At 50.0% G+C, this 17,869-nt stretch overlaps 1 protein-coding gene across 2 annotated transcripts in view; it reads left to right on the top strand.

The window, feature by feature from the left end:
- Nucleotides 1-1,578: 1,578 nt before the first annotated feature.
- The window catches only part of RREB1 (ras responsive element binding protein 1), a 127,712-nt gene continuing 111,421 nt past the window's right edge, over nt 1,579-17,869 (top strand). Inside the window, exons 1-2 of one of the 2 annotated variants that reach the window (XM_030500872.1) lie at nt 1,579-1,668; nt 1,756-1,999. In XM_030500872.1, the coding sequence (XP_030356732.1) occupies nt 1,960-1,999 (40 nt within the window). In that variant the 5' untranslated portion in view covers nt 1,579-1,668; nt 1,756-1,959. Of the gene's footprint in view, nt 1,669-1,755; nt 2,000-2,091; nt 2,817-17,869 lie in introns of those variants that run through there. The other variant, XM_030500890.1, reaches the window with a different exon arrangement.

Raw genomic sequence — 17,869 nt, forward strand, 5'->3', positions numbered from 1 at the left:
ATACACAAAGCTCACGTGTAATACCGCACAAAATTCGGCTGACAGAAATTCAGCCTGCAGAAACCACCACCACAACAAGCGCACGCAAGTTAAAGCTGCAGCTTCGTGTCCTGAATACACGTGTGCACCTCTTGGGTTTGCAGGTTTGGCATTTCCAGGATCCGGATCACCAGACCTGCAGGTGTTTCACTTGGAAGGGAAGAGAGTTATTCCTGACATGAAGCACAGCTCACGTCTTTTGAGACAGGTCCTGTGGGTTCCTGACCTCATGCCTTCATCCAGTATTTGAAAAGAATGGTTCAAAGGAAGTTAATAATGACACCTTAAAGGCGAAAGACTGTGAAAAGAGCTGGTTGAGGGCTTGCTGCCACATACCAGGAATTTAGCCCTCCTTTCCATGTGAATCCCTTTTCAAGCAGGAGATAGGATACCACATAAACTGGTACCAGCCTTTCACCTACAGGCCAGGACTCGATTTCTTTAAGAAGAAACAGCTTGCGACTTTAGTTTCCATCTCACCAGTAACAGCTTTAAAGGGCCTGGGTTTTTAATAGCTCTAGAAATCGTGCAAATAACCATTTCCTTAAACTGCAAACCGGTTCCTCCCATCCCCATTCTCCACTCACCCTTGCTTTGCTTCCCTTCCCCCCCCCCCCCCCCCCAACTCCATCGAGCTTTCAGGATGGAGCATTTCCATCTACTTTATTTTCCCGTCCTGTTTTTGTCACGTAACTCTAAACCGCTACGGGCTTTAAAGTGCAGTCCCCGCGACTCTGAACACCTCTCCATCACTTGTTGAGCCTTGGACATCTTTGAGCTTCCCCTGCAGTGACGGTGCCGGGAAGGACCATACGTGCAGTGCCACACACCGCGCCTGTGCAGCCTCTTAACTACCTCTGGTTGCAAACGTCCCAGTCTCGCCTTTGATTAGCCACGGGGTTATTTGGACCTCCGGTTCCTCTGCTGATGTGCCGGGTCTCGTTGGATTTCACGTCCTTCAGGTTCCGCCAGGCGGCTGGATGAGTGACCCCCGCAGAGACCCGAAACGCGCAAGGACGAAAGTTTCCTAAGGAAACAAACAAACAAACCAACCCAGAAGCCAAGTTCTGCGCACGGAGCGGCGGGCTCCTGCCTGCGGCCGCTGTACCTGGTGAGGCGCCGGGCTGGCAGGAGGAGGAGGATGATGATGATGCACAGACATTTCCACGGCCAGCGGAGAGCCCCGATGAATTCCTAAAGCCGGCTGCGCGGCGGCTCCGGATGCGCTCCAGTGCCGAGCGCTCGCCGCGGCCGCGGAGAGCCGCCGGCTGCCGGGGGACACGCACGCCCGGAGGGAGAGCAGCGGAGAGCCCCGCGGGAGGGAGGGACGGAGCGGGGCGAGGGGGGGAGCCCCGCGGGCGCGGAGTGGCTGGGCGGGGGGGGCACGGAGCGCCGCGTGGCACCTGGCCGCCCCCCCGCCGGCCCGGGGCATCCCGCCGCGGCGCTGCCGGGGGGCGGGCGGAGGCCGAGGCGGTGCGGGGCGGGGGGGGGGGGGCCGGGGCCGTGCTCGCTGCTGTCTGTCCGCAGGGGCGCCCCTCCCCGCGGCGAGGGCGAGCGAGAGATGCTGCGTGCAACAGGCGGTCCCCGGGAGAGGAGCCGGGGCGACACGTGATGTGTCTCCTTATCAGGGTGCGCGGGGCAGCGCGGGGGGCGGGCAGGGGGCGGGCGCGGCGCGGCTCGGCGGGGTCCCTAACCGTGCCCATCTCTCCCCTCCAGGGAGGCGCGGAGGACGGGAAGTTCGCGCGGAGTTGATGAACTTTGCACACATCCACAGAAACGCCATTTTGATTCCTTTTTCCGGAACAACTTTGCGGCTCCCTCCCGTGCGCGCTCCACACACACCCCGCACACCACCACCCCCCTCTCTGTTCCTCACCGGCGCGTCCCCGCGCCCCCCCCCCGGCGGCCCATCCTCCCGGCATGTCGCGGCGCAAGCAGCCCAGCCCCAGCAAAGTCCGGCGTAAGTACCGCGGGGCGACCGCCGCCGCGCTCCCTCTCTCCTTCCCTCCCTCCCTCACAAAGGGCAGGAGTCTGACCGAGCTCCAGAGGGATCTCTCTCTTTCCTTCTTTTTCTTGGGGAGGGCTGGGGGGGGGGGGGGGGAGGGAAAAATGCCCTCCCGGGCCGGGGCAGGCGCGGGGCTGCAGCGTGTCGGCCGGTCGCGCGAGTTCTTTAAACAACTGCAATGTTTGTGAGAGCAGGAAAAAGTTTCCTTTAAAAAAAAAAAAAAGGAAAGAGGAGGAAAAAAGTTTGGCTGGCAGCGGTGGAGATGATGATGAGTTCGTGCAGCCTCCCTCTTCCCTTCCCCCGCTCCTCCCTCTCCTCTCCTCTCCTCCCTCCGCGGCTCCTGGGGTTTTTTTTTTCCTCTTTTTTTTTTTTCCTCTCTCTCCCCCTTCCCTGTTGCAGACTTTCTACCAACCAGCGGCACCAGCCGCGGCGTTTTGCCTTCAGGACCTGATGCTCATCCATATTAAACCGTCTGAGCTCAGGAATCCGGCCAGATCATCCCCCCCCACACCCCCCCCCGCTCCTCCTGCTGCAAAGTTTATTTTTAACCAGCCACCGCCACAATTTGGATGGGGCTGCGAGGAAGCAACATCTTCTAGCCCGGCTCGCTCCCGAGCCCGCAGCCGGTTTGCCTTTTAAACTTTTCCTTCGGGCCGCTTTTCCTGCCGCCGGCAGCGGCGGCGGGTCCCGCGGCGGCCCCTGCCCGCTTTTCCCGGACGGGAGGGCCGCGCCGGCGCTGGGAAGTTGGGATGAAGGCGACCCTTCGTCGCAGGTAGAGCCGCCTTGCGCCGCGCATCTCTCCGCTGACTTTCCGCCGCGGGGCCGGCCGGCCGTGCCTGCCCATCCCCGGTACCCCTGCCCTCGCCTCCCTCCCCCTCTTCTTTATTTTATTCTATTTTCTCCACTTTCCTTCGCTTTCTTCCCTCCTTCCAAACTTTTCCCCCCCACACACTCCCGGTAGGAACGTGCACGTTCTTTCCCCTCTCGGCCTGCGCGGCGGCGGGGGGGGCCAGGCCCGGGGAGGAGTAGATGGGGTGGGGGGTCGCTGCCCCCCGCGGGTCCCCCCCGTCCCGCTGCCTTTGTGCGGTGCCAGCAGCACATCCCAGCGCGGCGGGGCCAGCGGCGGGCAGGGAAGCCTGGGCGGCGTCACCACTACAGGAAGGAGCCGGGCAGCATCCGAGGCGGACGGACGGACGGACGGGGGGGGTCCGGCCCGGGGCCGCTCTTGCCCCCTTCATCCCCCGTCTTGGCAGGGGAACAGTGGAGTTACTCCCCGCAGCGGCGGCGTTTCGGGTGAAAACAAAGTTTCGCCCCCCCTCCTCCCCCCCGGCCTGTACCGCGGTGCCCGGTGCGGACGGGCTCCAGCCGCGACCCGTCTCTCGGGCGACCCATCGCCGTTGCTACGGGCCGGGGGACACCCCCCCCTTTCCCCTCGTTGGCTCCGCGGTGAGGATGCGAGGCAGAGCCTCCCGCCCAGTTAATAGCGCACGGGGCTGCAGTGTCCCCCCCCTCTCCCCGGTGCGGTGCGGGGCTCGGGGGGCCGGGCCGGGCGCGGTGGCTGGGGGGCAGAGCCGGGCCGGGCCCCGGAGCGGCGAGATGCTGCAACTTTTTTTTTCAGCAGAGGAGGGAGGGCGGTGGATTGAACTTTGTCATGTCGCAGATAAGTTTCCTCTGGCTTCTTCTCCCTGCACTTCTCCCCCGCCTCTCCCCTCAGCACGCACGCTTGAGGGTTTTTCCTTTTTTCCCTGCTTTTCCCCCCACCCTTTCTTAATGTTCCCTGTTTCACCTCTCGATATCTTCGCCTGCTTGGCATCCTGGCCGCGTTACGCAGCAGCAGGAGGAGGAGGAGGAGGAGGAGAGCGCTTCTCCTGGCTCAGCACATTTCCCTGCCTGCCCCGCTGCGCTGCGCACCCCGCGGAGGCCCCCCCGATCGCCTCCCTGCCCGCCGCCCTCCCATGGCCACCCCGGGGTGTCTGGCCTGGAGCTGATGCTCTGGTCCTGCCCGCCGAGGAGCCAGCATCCTGCCGGGAGCCACTGATTTCTGTTGGGAAGGGGGGAAACACACCAACTATCCAGTTTGGACCCCTGGCTCCCTCTTTCCCCTGTCTGCTGTTGCAGATAAGATCTGGTGTGGTTACGCATTTGAGAAGGTAGTTAAACTCCTAGTTCAGTGTGATTTGGGGACAGTGGAAAGTCAGCAGATGCAGCTGATGTTTCTTACCATTCCAACATCCAGCCCTGTGCCTTGGGAGAAACAAAAATGCTTATTAACAACAGGAGCAGTTGCTAAATAACACCGCCTTGTCACTCCTGCAGTGCACAGTAGACAGCTGTTATGATGGCTGAAGTTTTTCGTTGAGGTCTGTCGTTTTGACACGAGCACCGAGTTTTGTTACTGCAGTTCCTGTTTTCCACAGGGTCAGCGTGCGTGAAAGGGATGCAGTGACTCAGGGTCAGGCCAGCCATATTTGTTTTAGGTTTTAATTTTCTCTTTGAAGACTTAAGGGTATATAGTCTTTTCTTGGTGTGCCTGCATAATGCCGATTAGCCTTAACGGGAGCTGGGTACATCCAGGGAAGAATAGGCCCTTTTGTTTGTTAGAAACCCAGGAACAGCATGAATCCATCATCCAATCAATCAGAGTACCAGGGCTCTCCCTCACCTGCTGCAGAGGGACGCATCTAGCCTTCTCTCTTGCTGCGGGGCAGCTGTGCTTGGCCCGGTGCGGCCTCTGTTACTCCCTCACCTTCCTCCTCCTCTCAGTCGTATTTGGAACTTGGTTCATGTTGTATAGTTAAAAAACACCATCCTTCGGGTATGATTGAGTAAACTTTTATTTTGCTCTAATTTTGCAGCTTCTAGTTGTTAAGCTGTTGGTTGTCCATCAGTAGTGACTATTTATGTAGCCACTCTTACACATGTCTTTTAATAACTATAAATTATGCATTTTTGGCTTGGTATTAAGACAGTTTGCTGGCTGTTTTCAACAATTGTTGCCTTTTTTTTCACCCAGACCTGAGCATTTGAAGCTTTATTTGCTTGCAGGCTTCAGTGTAGTGAAACATCTTATTCTGACTCAGCTCACCTGGGTTGTGTGCCCGTTCTTAACTCCTTACAGTGTTTAGTGTCCCTCTGTCCAAATGGCTTTTCATTCTGATTCCGAGGGTCAGGAGATCCTTGACGTTTCCAAACTGAGGAAACCGAATGTCTTCATTATCTGTTAGTAATATCTATAATCTCCTTTGGTACCAAAGGCACGTGCAGTGTTCCCCAAGGCATACAGACACTGACTTCTGTAGCTCTTTTCCCAATCCTTAAGGATTTTATCACTTTGCCTACGTCAGAATCACACTGCAGTCATAACAGTAGCTTGACTTTAGTCTGTGGAAGTTTCTTCTTAAGCAGAAATAGTTGGGATTGCTCTCTGTTGGAGTTCTCATTTAAATTAAAACTGTTCACATACTTACACTGTATAGGTTAAAAACATATAGATAAATCCCTTTGGTTATATTCATTATCCCTTGTAAAAGTAGGTGGTGCTTAGAAGGTCATAGGATAAGTGTTGCTAAGCAGCTAAACAGAAGGATGCTAAAATTAACCTCGGCGTTTTTGTAAGGGATTCACTTTTTAAGTTGCAGTAATTTTTTAATTTACTTAAAATACATTTTTTGATACTAAAACATCTGGGGCAAAGTACTTAGATGCATGAATAAAACTTTCCAGGGGACCGTGTCAAGTGTTAAAGTTATCGACATAGAGGAGTAATTCACCCTCCCCCAGTATGCCTAAATTTTACCAGCGTTGGGCCCTTGATTTGTGCCCTTTGCAAATGTCCTTCCAGAGTTATCTGTTGCTCCAGGAGCATCTGATATATGTTGGATAGCAGCCTGGGGACAGTCTTGGGAAAAAAAGAAACTGCAAAGGTTCCCCAGGAACAGGCAGAAAACAAGTAAATCCTGTTAGTCTGAAATCCATGCATGTGCAGAAAAAGCCCCTTTTAACTTTTTGATGAATGATGCCTAAGTTTGGAAATCTGTGTTTTAGGTGTACACTCTTAAAACATGTGAAATCATGTCTTCTCCTTCTTTCAGCGCAATAAGGGTTGTTTTTAAATGAGTATATTATTGGACCATGTTACTGGACCAGTTTGAGACGGCTGCCTTGATGATGTGGTAGCTTTTTCCTTGGGAGGTAATTGTCTGTAGAGGAGGATGGTAGTGCTGCTTTCGGTTCTCCTGAAGGCAGTGAGAATGCCCGTCGCTGTGCGTCGTCTTCTACCTTCTTTCTGAATCCGAGCAAGATGGTCAGTCATGGGATTGCAGCTTTTAAATACACTTTTTCAAGAGTATTCTGCAGCTTGGAAAGGGGCCAGGAACTGCTTTGTGTTCTTTCGAGTGCAGCTTCACCGTGGATGGGAGTGCTCAGGTACCCTGCAGCTTCACTGGGAAGTGTCTCAAGGAGCAGATGCAAGCTTTGGGGGTGAGAAGGAACCGCCTTCTGAGGCCATGCAACAGCTCGTTTCTTGTTTTGGGGTGGGAGATCTGACTTGCCAAGTTGTTGTTCAGGAGTTAAAGCAGATTTTCTTTGGCCAGGCGCATGAGGAATCCTTCCTCTCTGTGCTGGATTTTTTGTTTTGTTTTTAATACCCTACATAAAGCAGCACCTATGGGAGCTGCGGCTTTCCCCCTCCTCCATCTTCCTCTGTTTAGAAGCATCTTTATAGGCAGTGATTTCAAAGGTAGGCTTTGTTATCTCTGGAAGTGCTGCTCTCTGGTCATACACTGAAAAGTTAGCTATTTGTGCGGAGCCAGGAAGGGCTTGAAACTGGCAGAGCTTTGCCAGGCCAGGTTTGGTTATCAGCGTTTGATTACAAGTGAAAATAGGTGAGGTTGGCTGAGGTGGGAAGTGCTGGCTCTGTTCTGGGGTACTTCTGAACAGGAATTTCAGGAGCATTGGCTCTTTGTTCTTCTTTGGTGCAAGAAATCTGATGATGGCTCATCTTTGATGTCTGCCAGTCATGATGTTGTTCCCACCTGAAGGTGTTCCCTCCACCCCACCCTATCGCTCTGTTTTGAATAGCAACATTGGAGGGCCAGGGACTTGGAGGAGTGTGGGCTTCTGAGGCAGCAGTACCAGAGCATCTCAACCCCCTTCCCTCAGCGTGTTACTCAGAGCAGGGTGACAAAACTTACTTAGAGCTCATACTAATGCCTTATTATGAAATGTTAAAAGTACAAGTAATTGCCAGCTAGGGCATATGCTGTGAACTCCTGCTGGATGGCTTGTACGTGTTGTGCTGGAAAAGGGTCAGAACAAGGAAAAGTTCCTGGACTAAAGGGAGAAGAGTCAGTGGGATACTTGGCTTGTGGCTGTGCCGGTGTTAAACCTGTTAGAGCAGCCTCCTGCAGTCAGAAAGGAATTGCCCTGATGCAGCGCCTGGACCTGTGCTTCCTTTAGAAACAACACAGGCCTTCTGCTGTATCCTGCCTTTATTTTTCTTTTAAATGGTGCCATTTCAGCTTTCGGGTCGGCCAGCCTAGCAATCAATAAAGGTGGTTGCCTTTGAATAGGTGCTTTACACAAAATAAGTAGTTGATGGGTGGAGACTGTTTATTCAGGATGATTCAACTAAGTAAGGCTAAGAGAATCTGAATACCTCTTTAAAGATGTAGAGAAAGGCAGCTGTTTTAACAACAGGATTCACCTGCGGAGTCACAGCCACCCTCAGAGGTACTACAGTCAAGGAAAAGAAAAGCTGTCAAAATCCCCCACGGGCGTTGTTAGGCTCCTGCACTAAAATAGGTATTCCAAGGACCATTAGAGAGGGAGGTCTTTCAGGCCTTGATTACCTCCCCCATCTCCTCTGCCGATCTTCCCATAGAAACATGTGGAATGCAACTTTCAAAAAGTCCACCGTTTTCCTGCACCTAACCTTTATGAGCAAAAATGTTTTGTGTTCAAACTTATTTAATCTCAGGATTTCGAGAGATCCTTTTCCTTTTGAAGAAGGCATCCCCTCATCCTGCTGGCTGAAGTTTCTTTGAAGATGCATTTGCGCGAGGGATGCTATTTGTGTAGAGCTCTCAGAAAGTGTGGGAAAGCTGCTTGCACACAATGGCCAAGTGACTTCCTAGTGTAATTTCTGCCAGCTTTGAAACACCGAATTTTGACTTTTAAGTCACTCTGGGTAAAAAGTATGTTTAACATCTTGGACATTTTCTATGCTGATGTGTGTGAGTGACTTGCTAATTCGGTTCTAAAAGAGAAATGTGTGTTGTGGTTAATAGTGGGATTGCCAGCCTCTGATACATGTAAGACTTCTCTGCTTGTCATCTCCTGGTGGATATTTTAACAGGTGTTAGCATGTGCTTTCTTGAAACAGCACAAACGTGCTTGTAGGTGTCTTAGGAATGGGTGGCCTGCATCATCTGCCCTTTGAAAATGGAGGATGATCAGCCGCTGACAAGCCTTTTTTTAGTTAATTTAGGTATGTGCTTCCTCTCTGAGGGTGAGAGAAGCAGACTGTTCACGTTGAAGTGTAGCCGGCCTTTGCTGCTACCATGTGTGGTTAGCTGGCTTTAACTTGAGCCCTTGTTAGTCCTGTTTCGTACGGCAGGTGATGTCAGTGTTCAGGTGTATCAGTACCTGGGAGTGCTTTCCTCAGAGCACTTGCATCACAGCACTAAATTCCATTCCTGCGTTCAGGCCGAACTCCTTCACGCTGATAACGTTACAGCTTGGTCAAGGGAGAATTGCTTTGGATTTTGCACCAATAAGCAGCAGTACTTCCCTGTATTTCCTTTAGGGAGCAACATCCCTTTTAATTTGGACCACTCACAACTTTGGGCAGGGGAATGAGCCTAGTTCAAGTTCCTCTTTTTGTTACACAACATGCATTCTCTTCGTTAAATTAAGTTCATTATGTACATTGTTCTCAGTGTTTTGAGAACATGAGAGGCAGCCAGGACATGAGTACCTGTGTGCTGTTCTTGATTTGTGTGTGCATTTTTTTCTGACGTTGATGCAGCTGCCTGTGTATTGAGGACAACAGGCGGCTGTGGTGTCTTCTGCATGTGCTTGCCTGCTTCGCCGCCTTCTCGTCCCCAAAAGCATTAAGGTATCCCGAATTGGTGTTTACAAGGGTAACTAGCAGCACAACTCATGTATTTTGCTGTCCATACATCCTGATGGTTTTGGGTGGAAGGAAGGAAGGCTGTAGGAGGAGGCTTGCTTTTTAAGTGAGATGCTGAAAGTCCAGGAAGTGGAAGCGCATGTCATAGAAGCTGGTGGTGGAAGAGATGTAGCTGGGTTACTAAGGGCTTCCATTTGTGAGGTTTGACTGTATTTTCCAGGGGAAGAAGTGTGACACTAATGACAAGAGCTTCTCTATAGAGATGTAACTTATGCCTTGTATTTAGTTGACTTGGAGGGTATATTTCTTTTGGTCTGTTTTTCTAGCAGCTGCAGGTACCATTTGTTCTTCCTCCTTATCCATTGGCGCAGCCAGGCATTGCTTAGTGCATCTTACTACATTTCCACGTAAGGTTCAAAGCTGTGGCCCTTGGCAACTTCCAGAACAAGTCTTGGAGCAACTTCCAGCCTTTATAGCAGATCGGTGGCTTTTCTGCTTGGTAAGGTTTCCTGGCAGGCTTTGAACTCGCAGGAGCCTAAGTGTCCATGTTGCAAAAGGTAAAGAGAGCTATATCGCACTGCCCCTATTTCACTCATGTAAACTTGGTTTACTGTTGGAAACTCTGCTTTTCTTTAAATAGCAAAGAATTTATTCTCATATCAGTGCTACCTATACTTTGTGGGAGAAGTCTTCATTCCTCCTTTTTGGGAAATGGCAGCATCTTTAGCTGAGTGTGAAGACGCCACCACATTTGCCCTCACTAGAGGGTGATTTTCTAGGGGTGAGTGAAATGATCTGTACCAGCATCAGTGGATGCTGGTTACCTTGGGAGGAAGCCATGCGGATTATAAACTCTGCAGGAAGGAACCGGTGGATTCTGTAAACTGTGCAGCTGCATTAACTGCAGTTAGACCAGTTCACAGTCTCGCCTTGCAAAGCTTTTGGAACTTGTAAGTTCTTTAAATCTAGTGACTGAGGATTTTCCATGGCTCCCTTTTCCTCGAGAAAGAAAAAAAGATAGAAATAAATAGTAAGGTGTTCATTTTAAATACTCAGAAGTCAGTAAACGAGGTGTTCACAGAATAGTTAAGTGGGCCAACCTCAACGCAGATCGTGGCCCATCATCGTTGCTGTTACGTGTTTAATAAACCGATAGATGTGCAAATAGTATGTAGACGTGGAAAACGTGGCTTCATTTAAATCGACAGCAAAGTTCTTTTTGGCTTCACTGGACTAAGATTACATGTGGGGTGTATACAGCTGAAAGCTCTTGAGTGTTCATAGCATGAAAGATGCCAGGAAACTTTAAAAAAACTGAAGCACTAATAGTGTCTTTGTACTTTCCTGGTGCTTGAAATTCCTACAGGTGTAGTTAAAAGTCAGCGCATCTGTTTAAGGAGCTTGTTTGATAAACAGCAAACTGAATTTGCAGTGTAATAGCCAATTTGACTAAATTCTCTTCCATCCCGGTTTTGGGCATTGCTGAAACAGTGTGGCCATTGCTGCATCCCTTTTCTAAATCCTAGAAGCTGTGCTTTAACTTCCTTGAGTGTATTTGCTCTGGTGAGTGGGAGGAGGAGGACTTGTCCTTCCCAGGCCTGTCCTTCCCTGTAGGAAAAGGGGAATGTAGAGAATTCTCCGCGAGGATGGATCTGGGACAGAGATGGCCCCTGCATGTTTGGGGCCAGAGTTTTTATTTACACCATTGCATAACTCTTAATCTCCATAGAAAAAGATGTGGGTTAGTAGATCTGCAACACCACAGACTTGCATGTGGACTGCCTGACAGCCAATGTGTGCTACTATTGCATAGTAGATGGACTGATGACTGCCTGGGGTGGTCCTGGAGTATTGGGTGACCCTGTCCCGGAGCATCTGCTGTTGCCTGACTTTCGACCTTGTGCGCTGGCAGCCTGTCTTGTGCCTGCACTGCCTGAATTGTCTTGACTTGCAGTAAATGTTTCTGTTTGTGTGCTCACTGTCTTTTCAAAACGATTGCTGAAAAGTGGTACGGCCAAAATAATGTACCCTGGACAAGAAGATGCCAGCAGCGTGTGCAGATTGCGCGCTGTAGTTACTGTCCCGGCTGGTAATTCAAACGGACTGCACAGATGTGGGTTAGGAAAGTCCAGGCTGCTGATTTAAAAATTTCCACTATTTCTGGTAATGGCTGTTTATATGAGCTGCCTAGTCCAAAGACCCCAGAAATGAGCTGGTGGTGGTCTTTGTTTAATTCCCTGCATACAGATGCCAAGTGTTATGCTTTGATTTCCCACACTGTAAACTCTTCGGGGCAGGGATCAGCATTCAATTACCAAGTTTTGAAAAGCCACCTAACACATTGTGGAGCTGACCTGCTCAGCACTACCTCACTATAAATGTTTAATTATAACTATCTTCTTACCCCATAGAGGAGCCTTTCCAGATATCAAGGTTGAGGCATGCTGGGAACCTGCGCTGCTGCTGAGGTGTCTGCTTATAAATAGAGAGCTTTGGTTGCAAGGCAGAATTGGGGAGGCTCTCACAAATTCCTAGTTTGCAGTATAGGTGCAAGTATATACTTGTGTTCTGGGGTCTGTGTCTGGTAGTTTAGTTTAGAAGCACATACACTCCTAGCATTGGTACATGTTTTAAAGCATCACAGATCACATTCTTCTCTCTCCCTTTTGCTCCTTTTGCTGTAGGTCTGTATGTAAATGTGATAAATGCAAAGGTTCTGAAATTGAGAAATTAGAAGAAGAAACTGGGAATAGAAAGATGTCACCCCTCAGTACGTCACCTTGCCGAGACTGAAATGAAGTGCAGTTGGTGGTTCTCACCACTCACAAAGTAATCTAGTTCTCTTGCCTTGAGTGACTTGTTTTGTAGCTTTAAACCGAATTCTTAAATCATCCCAACAGTGATGTATGTACCGTTTGTTATGTTTATACAACATGAAAGCGTATGGAGTAATGGAAACATCCAGAAATTAGACCTCCAGAGAAGACTCCCATTTTAATCAGGTTACTTACTTGGATTAAACCAACCCAAATTTAAAACATGTGGGCTCATGAACTAAACTAGTTGCATTTTCAGCACTCCAGGGGTCCGTCTGGGAGTTTGTCAGTGTGTTGTCGTGGTCTGTTCCAGCCAGCTTTGTAGGAGCAGTTTGGTGTTACTAAGGTTGGAATAAGCTGATGTCAGATTTTTGTCCACAGTGCATAGCAAGTAGAGGTCAAACACTTGTACAGCCGGTGATACTATGACTTGTTAAGAATGTACGCAGCAGGTTGCTTTTCAAAACATCTTTTGAAAAGCAGCCTGAGAGAGCAGTGCCATGTAGCAGAGACATGCATCTTTCTCTGGCATCAGCAAATGGATGCATCCTATCACATTGGACTGCTGAGCATGTTTAGTCATGTTACTGTAATAAGCTCTGGGAACAGGAATGGGTTCTGCCCTGTTGCGCTTCGGGAAGATTTGAATGAATTTGACTGGTTTGTTCCAGGGAAACTCGTGTTTGTATCGGCTGCTTTTGTGCTCAGTACGGAGAAGGAAGGAGTCGAGTTAGTTTCTTGGCTGAAGCAGGGTTTCTTTGCAGTGTAGGATTGCTAACATTACTGCACTTAAATTCTTACTCCTTTGAAGAGGTAAAATTAAAATTGTGACTCCCAGAACTGGCAGTGTTTCTGGTGCTGATAGTGCACAGATCTGCTTGGTTTTGAGACTCTTTGCCCAGATAAACAGAGTATTACAGACCATTCTCTCACTTCCAGCCATAGCCTTCAGGTATCCCTATTTCTTCTGCCCCAGTGAACCATCCTTCAACATACGCAGATGTAAATTTTACATGTACTGTGGTGGGGGTTATCGTCTTTATCCTTTTCTTTCTGTCTTAACACAGCTTAGCCTGGTGGCTCTCAAGGCATTTTTTAAATTTGCATCTGTGTGTGTGTGTCAGAGGCAAGTCTAGATGAAGCCAAGCACTGATCCTGCAGACACTTTAAATACAGATATAATTCTGCTTAAGTAGGTTGTTCCATTTAAGTCAAAATACTGGCATGGGCGAAGTTAGAGGAAGCGTTTCGGGACTGGGGCCTGCATTTAACTTTCAGAAAAAGTATTCCTGACACAAGCCAGAATCTTTAACCCGTGTGAGCTGCGGCTCCAAACTCGTCTCACCGACTTCAGTTTCTGACCTACTCGAAAAGGTATTGCTCAGCCCAAGGAAGTGTCACAGGTCTGGCTGCCTGAGAAGAGCTGGCGTTGGAGGGAGATGGCAAGAAATGTGGCTGTGAAGCCAAGCTCCTTCAATATACGGTGTCTGCAAGAGTTAAACAAAAGCACTCCAGCAGCTCATGTGCTCTCTGTGTGTGCATACTTTCCTAATCTTGACATGGGGTCTGAGCTGCAGGCTCCGAGGGCGTACGTGAAGTTGGCTTGGCTGTCACCTTTCACTCCCCGGATCTGGCTGCGCCTCAGCACAGGGACGCTCCCTGCCGCTGGGATTACTGGCTGCAGATACCCAGCTGCCTAAAACCAGCCCCCATGGGGCTGGCTGGGCCCAAAGGTGCCCTGGCACGCCTTGCCTGCCCTCGCATTGCTTCATGCCCTTGCGGGGAGCAGCAGAGGGAAGAAAAAGTGCTGCGGTGGCCCCTTTGCTGTGCCTGGAAGATGTCTTGCACCCGCCTTGCGCTTTCGGGTGAGCTTTCTGCTGCTCTGCTGTTATCGTTTGGCTGCAGAACAGCTGCCCCCAAGGATGGGTCTGCTTTAAAACACGGGAACAGCTGTATGGAGCGGGGCCTGCCGTCGGGCTTGGCGAGAGGGAGGACAGAGCACGCGTTTTTCTCCTCTAAGTGACAAAGTCCTAAGGGTGACTTGGGCCTTGGCCATCCGGGAAGCCAGACTGCGTACAGCTCCTTCAACCGGCAGCAGGCTGTCAAAAATCGCTGAGCATTTCTGACCAGAGGCTGCAAATGAAAAGCCGCCTTCTTTTCCCTTTCCTTGGCTTCGGTTTCCTGGGAAGGGCTGCCCGTGGCCACCTCGCCGCACCCTGCAGACGTGTGGGAGGGAGCGGGGGTAGCCGGCAGGAGGGAACATCACCAAAACGGCAGAGCGGCTTGGCTCGGGGCCACGCACAGGAGCAGGAGCAGCTGCCGGGATGGCCCCCGGAGCCGCACTGATGTCAGCACAACCCGCGCTCCTTCTCGGGATGCCGCGCCACGTGTGGGGGGCCAGGGGAGCGGGGCTGGGAGCAGGGTAGGGGGGTAAGCAGCACATAAAGCAACCTCCACGCTGCTTTTTTCCTCCCCTCTTCAAGGCAGACCTCTGCTTTCTATAGGAATGGGAAGGGCTTAGGTGAGTTCGAGTTGTGAGAGATTCATAAAAGTAGCACAAGTTACCGAAAGCAAGGAGCAGGAAGAATACTTGTTGTAAAATCTGTGTGTGCACGCGGTGTGTCTGTTTGCTTGTTTTTATTTCTTTTCAGAGAAGTGTGGGTAGGAACAGTTCAGCGCTGTTGCATAAATCTGTTGGTGCTATTCCCTTCTCTCTCCCCTGTGTTGTCTCTGAGAACCTGTCACACTGTGACAGATCACACTGTCAAACATCATACTGTGTTCAGAAAGTATCTGGCTTGCCTCGGGATGCCGTATGAAGTACGGCAGGATGTGGCATCCTGCAGGGAGCATGTCATGTGTGCTCACTTGGCCTCCTGCGCTTGCTCGAGCAGAGGAAGGGAATGCACATCAGAAGAACACAGTTGTTCGCAGTTCCCTTCCACTCCCCTGTGTTGTTCCAGACAGATGGCACTTCCCGTTACCCATGAGGTTCACTGAAACTGTCTTTCCTCCTATGTTGGTACCAGGGGTCCCTCACAGAGAGAGCCTCTATGTGGCTAAAGATGGCAGGGCTGCTGGTCTGACCTCCATGATGTGGGATGCACAGTGCAAAATTACCCCTGTGGTAGGTACTGAACTGAAATGAGTGTAAGTTCCTCTCAGGCTGTGATGATTTCTTCCCATTTAATAGCTAATACAGTGGTTTCTAGAAGTTGCAAGAGGACATGTAGCTGGAAGTGCTGAGGGAGGAGGATACCAGCTTTTCCAGAACTGTGCAGCTCAGTCACAGAACGAGGTTGAACTGGACATGGAACTGGATTCCAGGGTGACGTGGTGATTGCAGCCTCCACCAGCTTTGCTGCTTCCCACAGCTGGGGAATTGATTTTCCCAATAGGCCTGTGCCAGCATCGTCCTGCTGCTAGTCTTGTGGTGTTACCCCAACACAGAAGTTGTGCTTGAATTGCTTGCAAGTGGTATGCAGTGCGCACATGGAGGCGACAGGGGTAAGCCAGCCTAGCCGGGCTTGTTGCAAAGCTGAATTTGCAAAATGCTGTCTCCATCAAGGCCAGTGTAATAATAAGTTGCAGAGATTCCGTCTTGAAAAACAAACAGCGTTACACAGGCTTTGGGGAGGAGGGCGTTGTGCTCTTTTATAAGGCTCTGCTTTTTGTTAACTCAGGTTACCTTTATGAATCAGATTAACATTTTGTATATCATTCCAGAATTCTTGTAGTAATTAGCAAAAAATGACACAGGGTCACAGCAGTTGTATGGGTCGTAAGCATCTATTCACGTTCTTTTCAACTGGGACAGTGGCATGAAGAATTTATTTACTGAAGGTCACAGAGGGAGACAGTAACAGAGGCAGAAAAAGAGCCCAAATGCTCTAAATCCAGTCCTGTGTCCTCACCATTAGATCATGCTTCCTGTCTAGGCAGATGAACCCACATAAAAACCTTGGTTCACAGATGACATTCAAGTACTACCAGCATTGTAAAATATGGCTAGGGCTAATATATTTGCTCTGACTTTCATCTTGAGTGCCTGGTGGAACACCTGTAAGTATTTACATTTTAACATGAGCTTTTGTGCTTGTGAAAGCAGACAGTTTGACAGCAATGACCTCTCGCACAAAAGCCTGAATAAGTGATGAACTTCCAACAAATCCATGACCTGAACTCTGCTGGATGCATATTGAAGACGACAAGTTAATATGGCCTCTGGCAGTACCAGCAAGAGGCCTGGCTCTGCGCTGGACTTTTCTGCTGGAGGTGGTCTGCAGACAAGCCTCTAACCACGGTCCGTGCCCAAAGGCCTGGGAGTAAGTGTGCCTGTACTGATGTGCCCAGGTGAGGGCCTCAGGCAAATGGCTGAGGCAGAAAGGACTTCGTTTTCTCTGGAGGTTTCTCATCCTGCTGCTCTGCTCTGACCCAGGGTGAAGGGCTTGGTTTGTGTTGCAGAGATGGCAGAAGGGTGGATGCGACTCTCCTCTCCCAAGTGGTGCGCTTCAGAGTTCGCTGTGCTTAAGTTGAATTGCATGGTAGTTAAAACTTCAATTATGGGCAGCTCTGGAGCTGGACGTGTCTCTGCTGCAAGTGTGGTAACCGCTGGCCGTCAGACAGGGAGGACAGCCGTGGTATGGTAGCTAACCTCTGAAATCACCCTGGCCTGAATCACGCTGAAGCTGCGGCTCTGGCGACATTTCCTCAGGACTGCCCTGTCCTGGAGTGAGCAGTCCCTTCTATGCACCTCTCAGGACTTTGTGGACCTCTGCTCTGTCACCACTGTGGCCTTCCTCCCAGGCTGGACTCCTGATCTGAGTATCGGTTATTGTGCAGATGTCATTCCGTGCTTTTGATTACATTGTCCACTGACACTTGTTAAAGCTTCAGTTTGCCTTGTTAACATCTATCACAGGCACATGCCAAAAGTACTTTATTTGCCTACATATTTATTGCTCTAAGACATATACTTGGACAGGCTTAAAGATTTCCAGGTGCTGCCAGAATTCTCCTCTTCAGCAGCTTTTTTGGGAAACTTTCTCAATGTTGGCAGGTTACAGGCAGACGATGCTGTTTAGTGAGGGTGTTGGCAGGTCCAGCTCAGTTACTTCCATCCTGATTGCTTGAGAACTGCTTGTTTTAAATGATGTTTTGCTCACTGCTTTCCTTCCCAGATATCCTATTGGTTTCTAAGAGCAGTATCTGTGTATCCCTCCACTTAATATTTCCCCCTCCCTACAGATGGCAGCCTGAAGCATGCCCTGTGTATCTAAAATCTTAGTGAATGCACCTTATCCAGAGCCAGGGGGCATTTGTCCTTTCCAGCTTTGGGGTATTTCTTTGAGCTCCACTCAAACCAGGGGATACTACCCACAAAAAAGTTTGCTTGGTTTCCAGTGCTAGCCTGCTTATTTGGGATGCTGACTACAGTTCACCCATCTGTTTGGTCCTGGCAGGTATTGAAGGAGTTGTGTTGAGCTCTCTGAAGTAAAATGTTTATTGATGTAACCATATTATGTTCCCATCCCTTTTTTTTCTCTTCTGATAGTCCCACTTCTCCGCCTGTAGGACTGCTCCGTGTTGGTGGACTTGGAGATTTTAATTTTTGCAAACAAAAGAGTTTTGCTTCAGTACTAACCATACAGCTAGTATTTACTTACGTTAAAGAGTGCTTTACAAATCGGTGCCTACAGTGCTACTGAAATGCAGCCACTTCTGAAGTGGAGAGTGAGAAAGGAGAGGTTTAGATCAGGTCATGCTAACCCCTTTCTTGCTCTGTGTAAAGTGCTGCGCATTCTTCAGTACTGACATGGCCTAAAAAGGAACCTTGGCTTTTAAAGCCCTACCTTAACCTGCTACCAAATGATGCAT

This window comes from Strigops habroptila, chromosome 1 (genome assembly GCF_004027225.2).
Source record: "Strigops habroptila isolate Jane chromosome 1, bStrHab1.2.pri, whole genome shotgun sequence".
Taxonomy (NCBI): Eukaryota; Metazoa; Chordata; class Aves; order Psittaciformes; family Psittacidae; genus Strigops; species Strigops habroptila.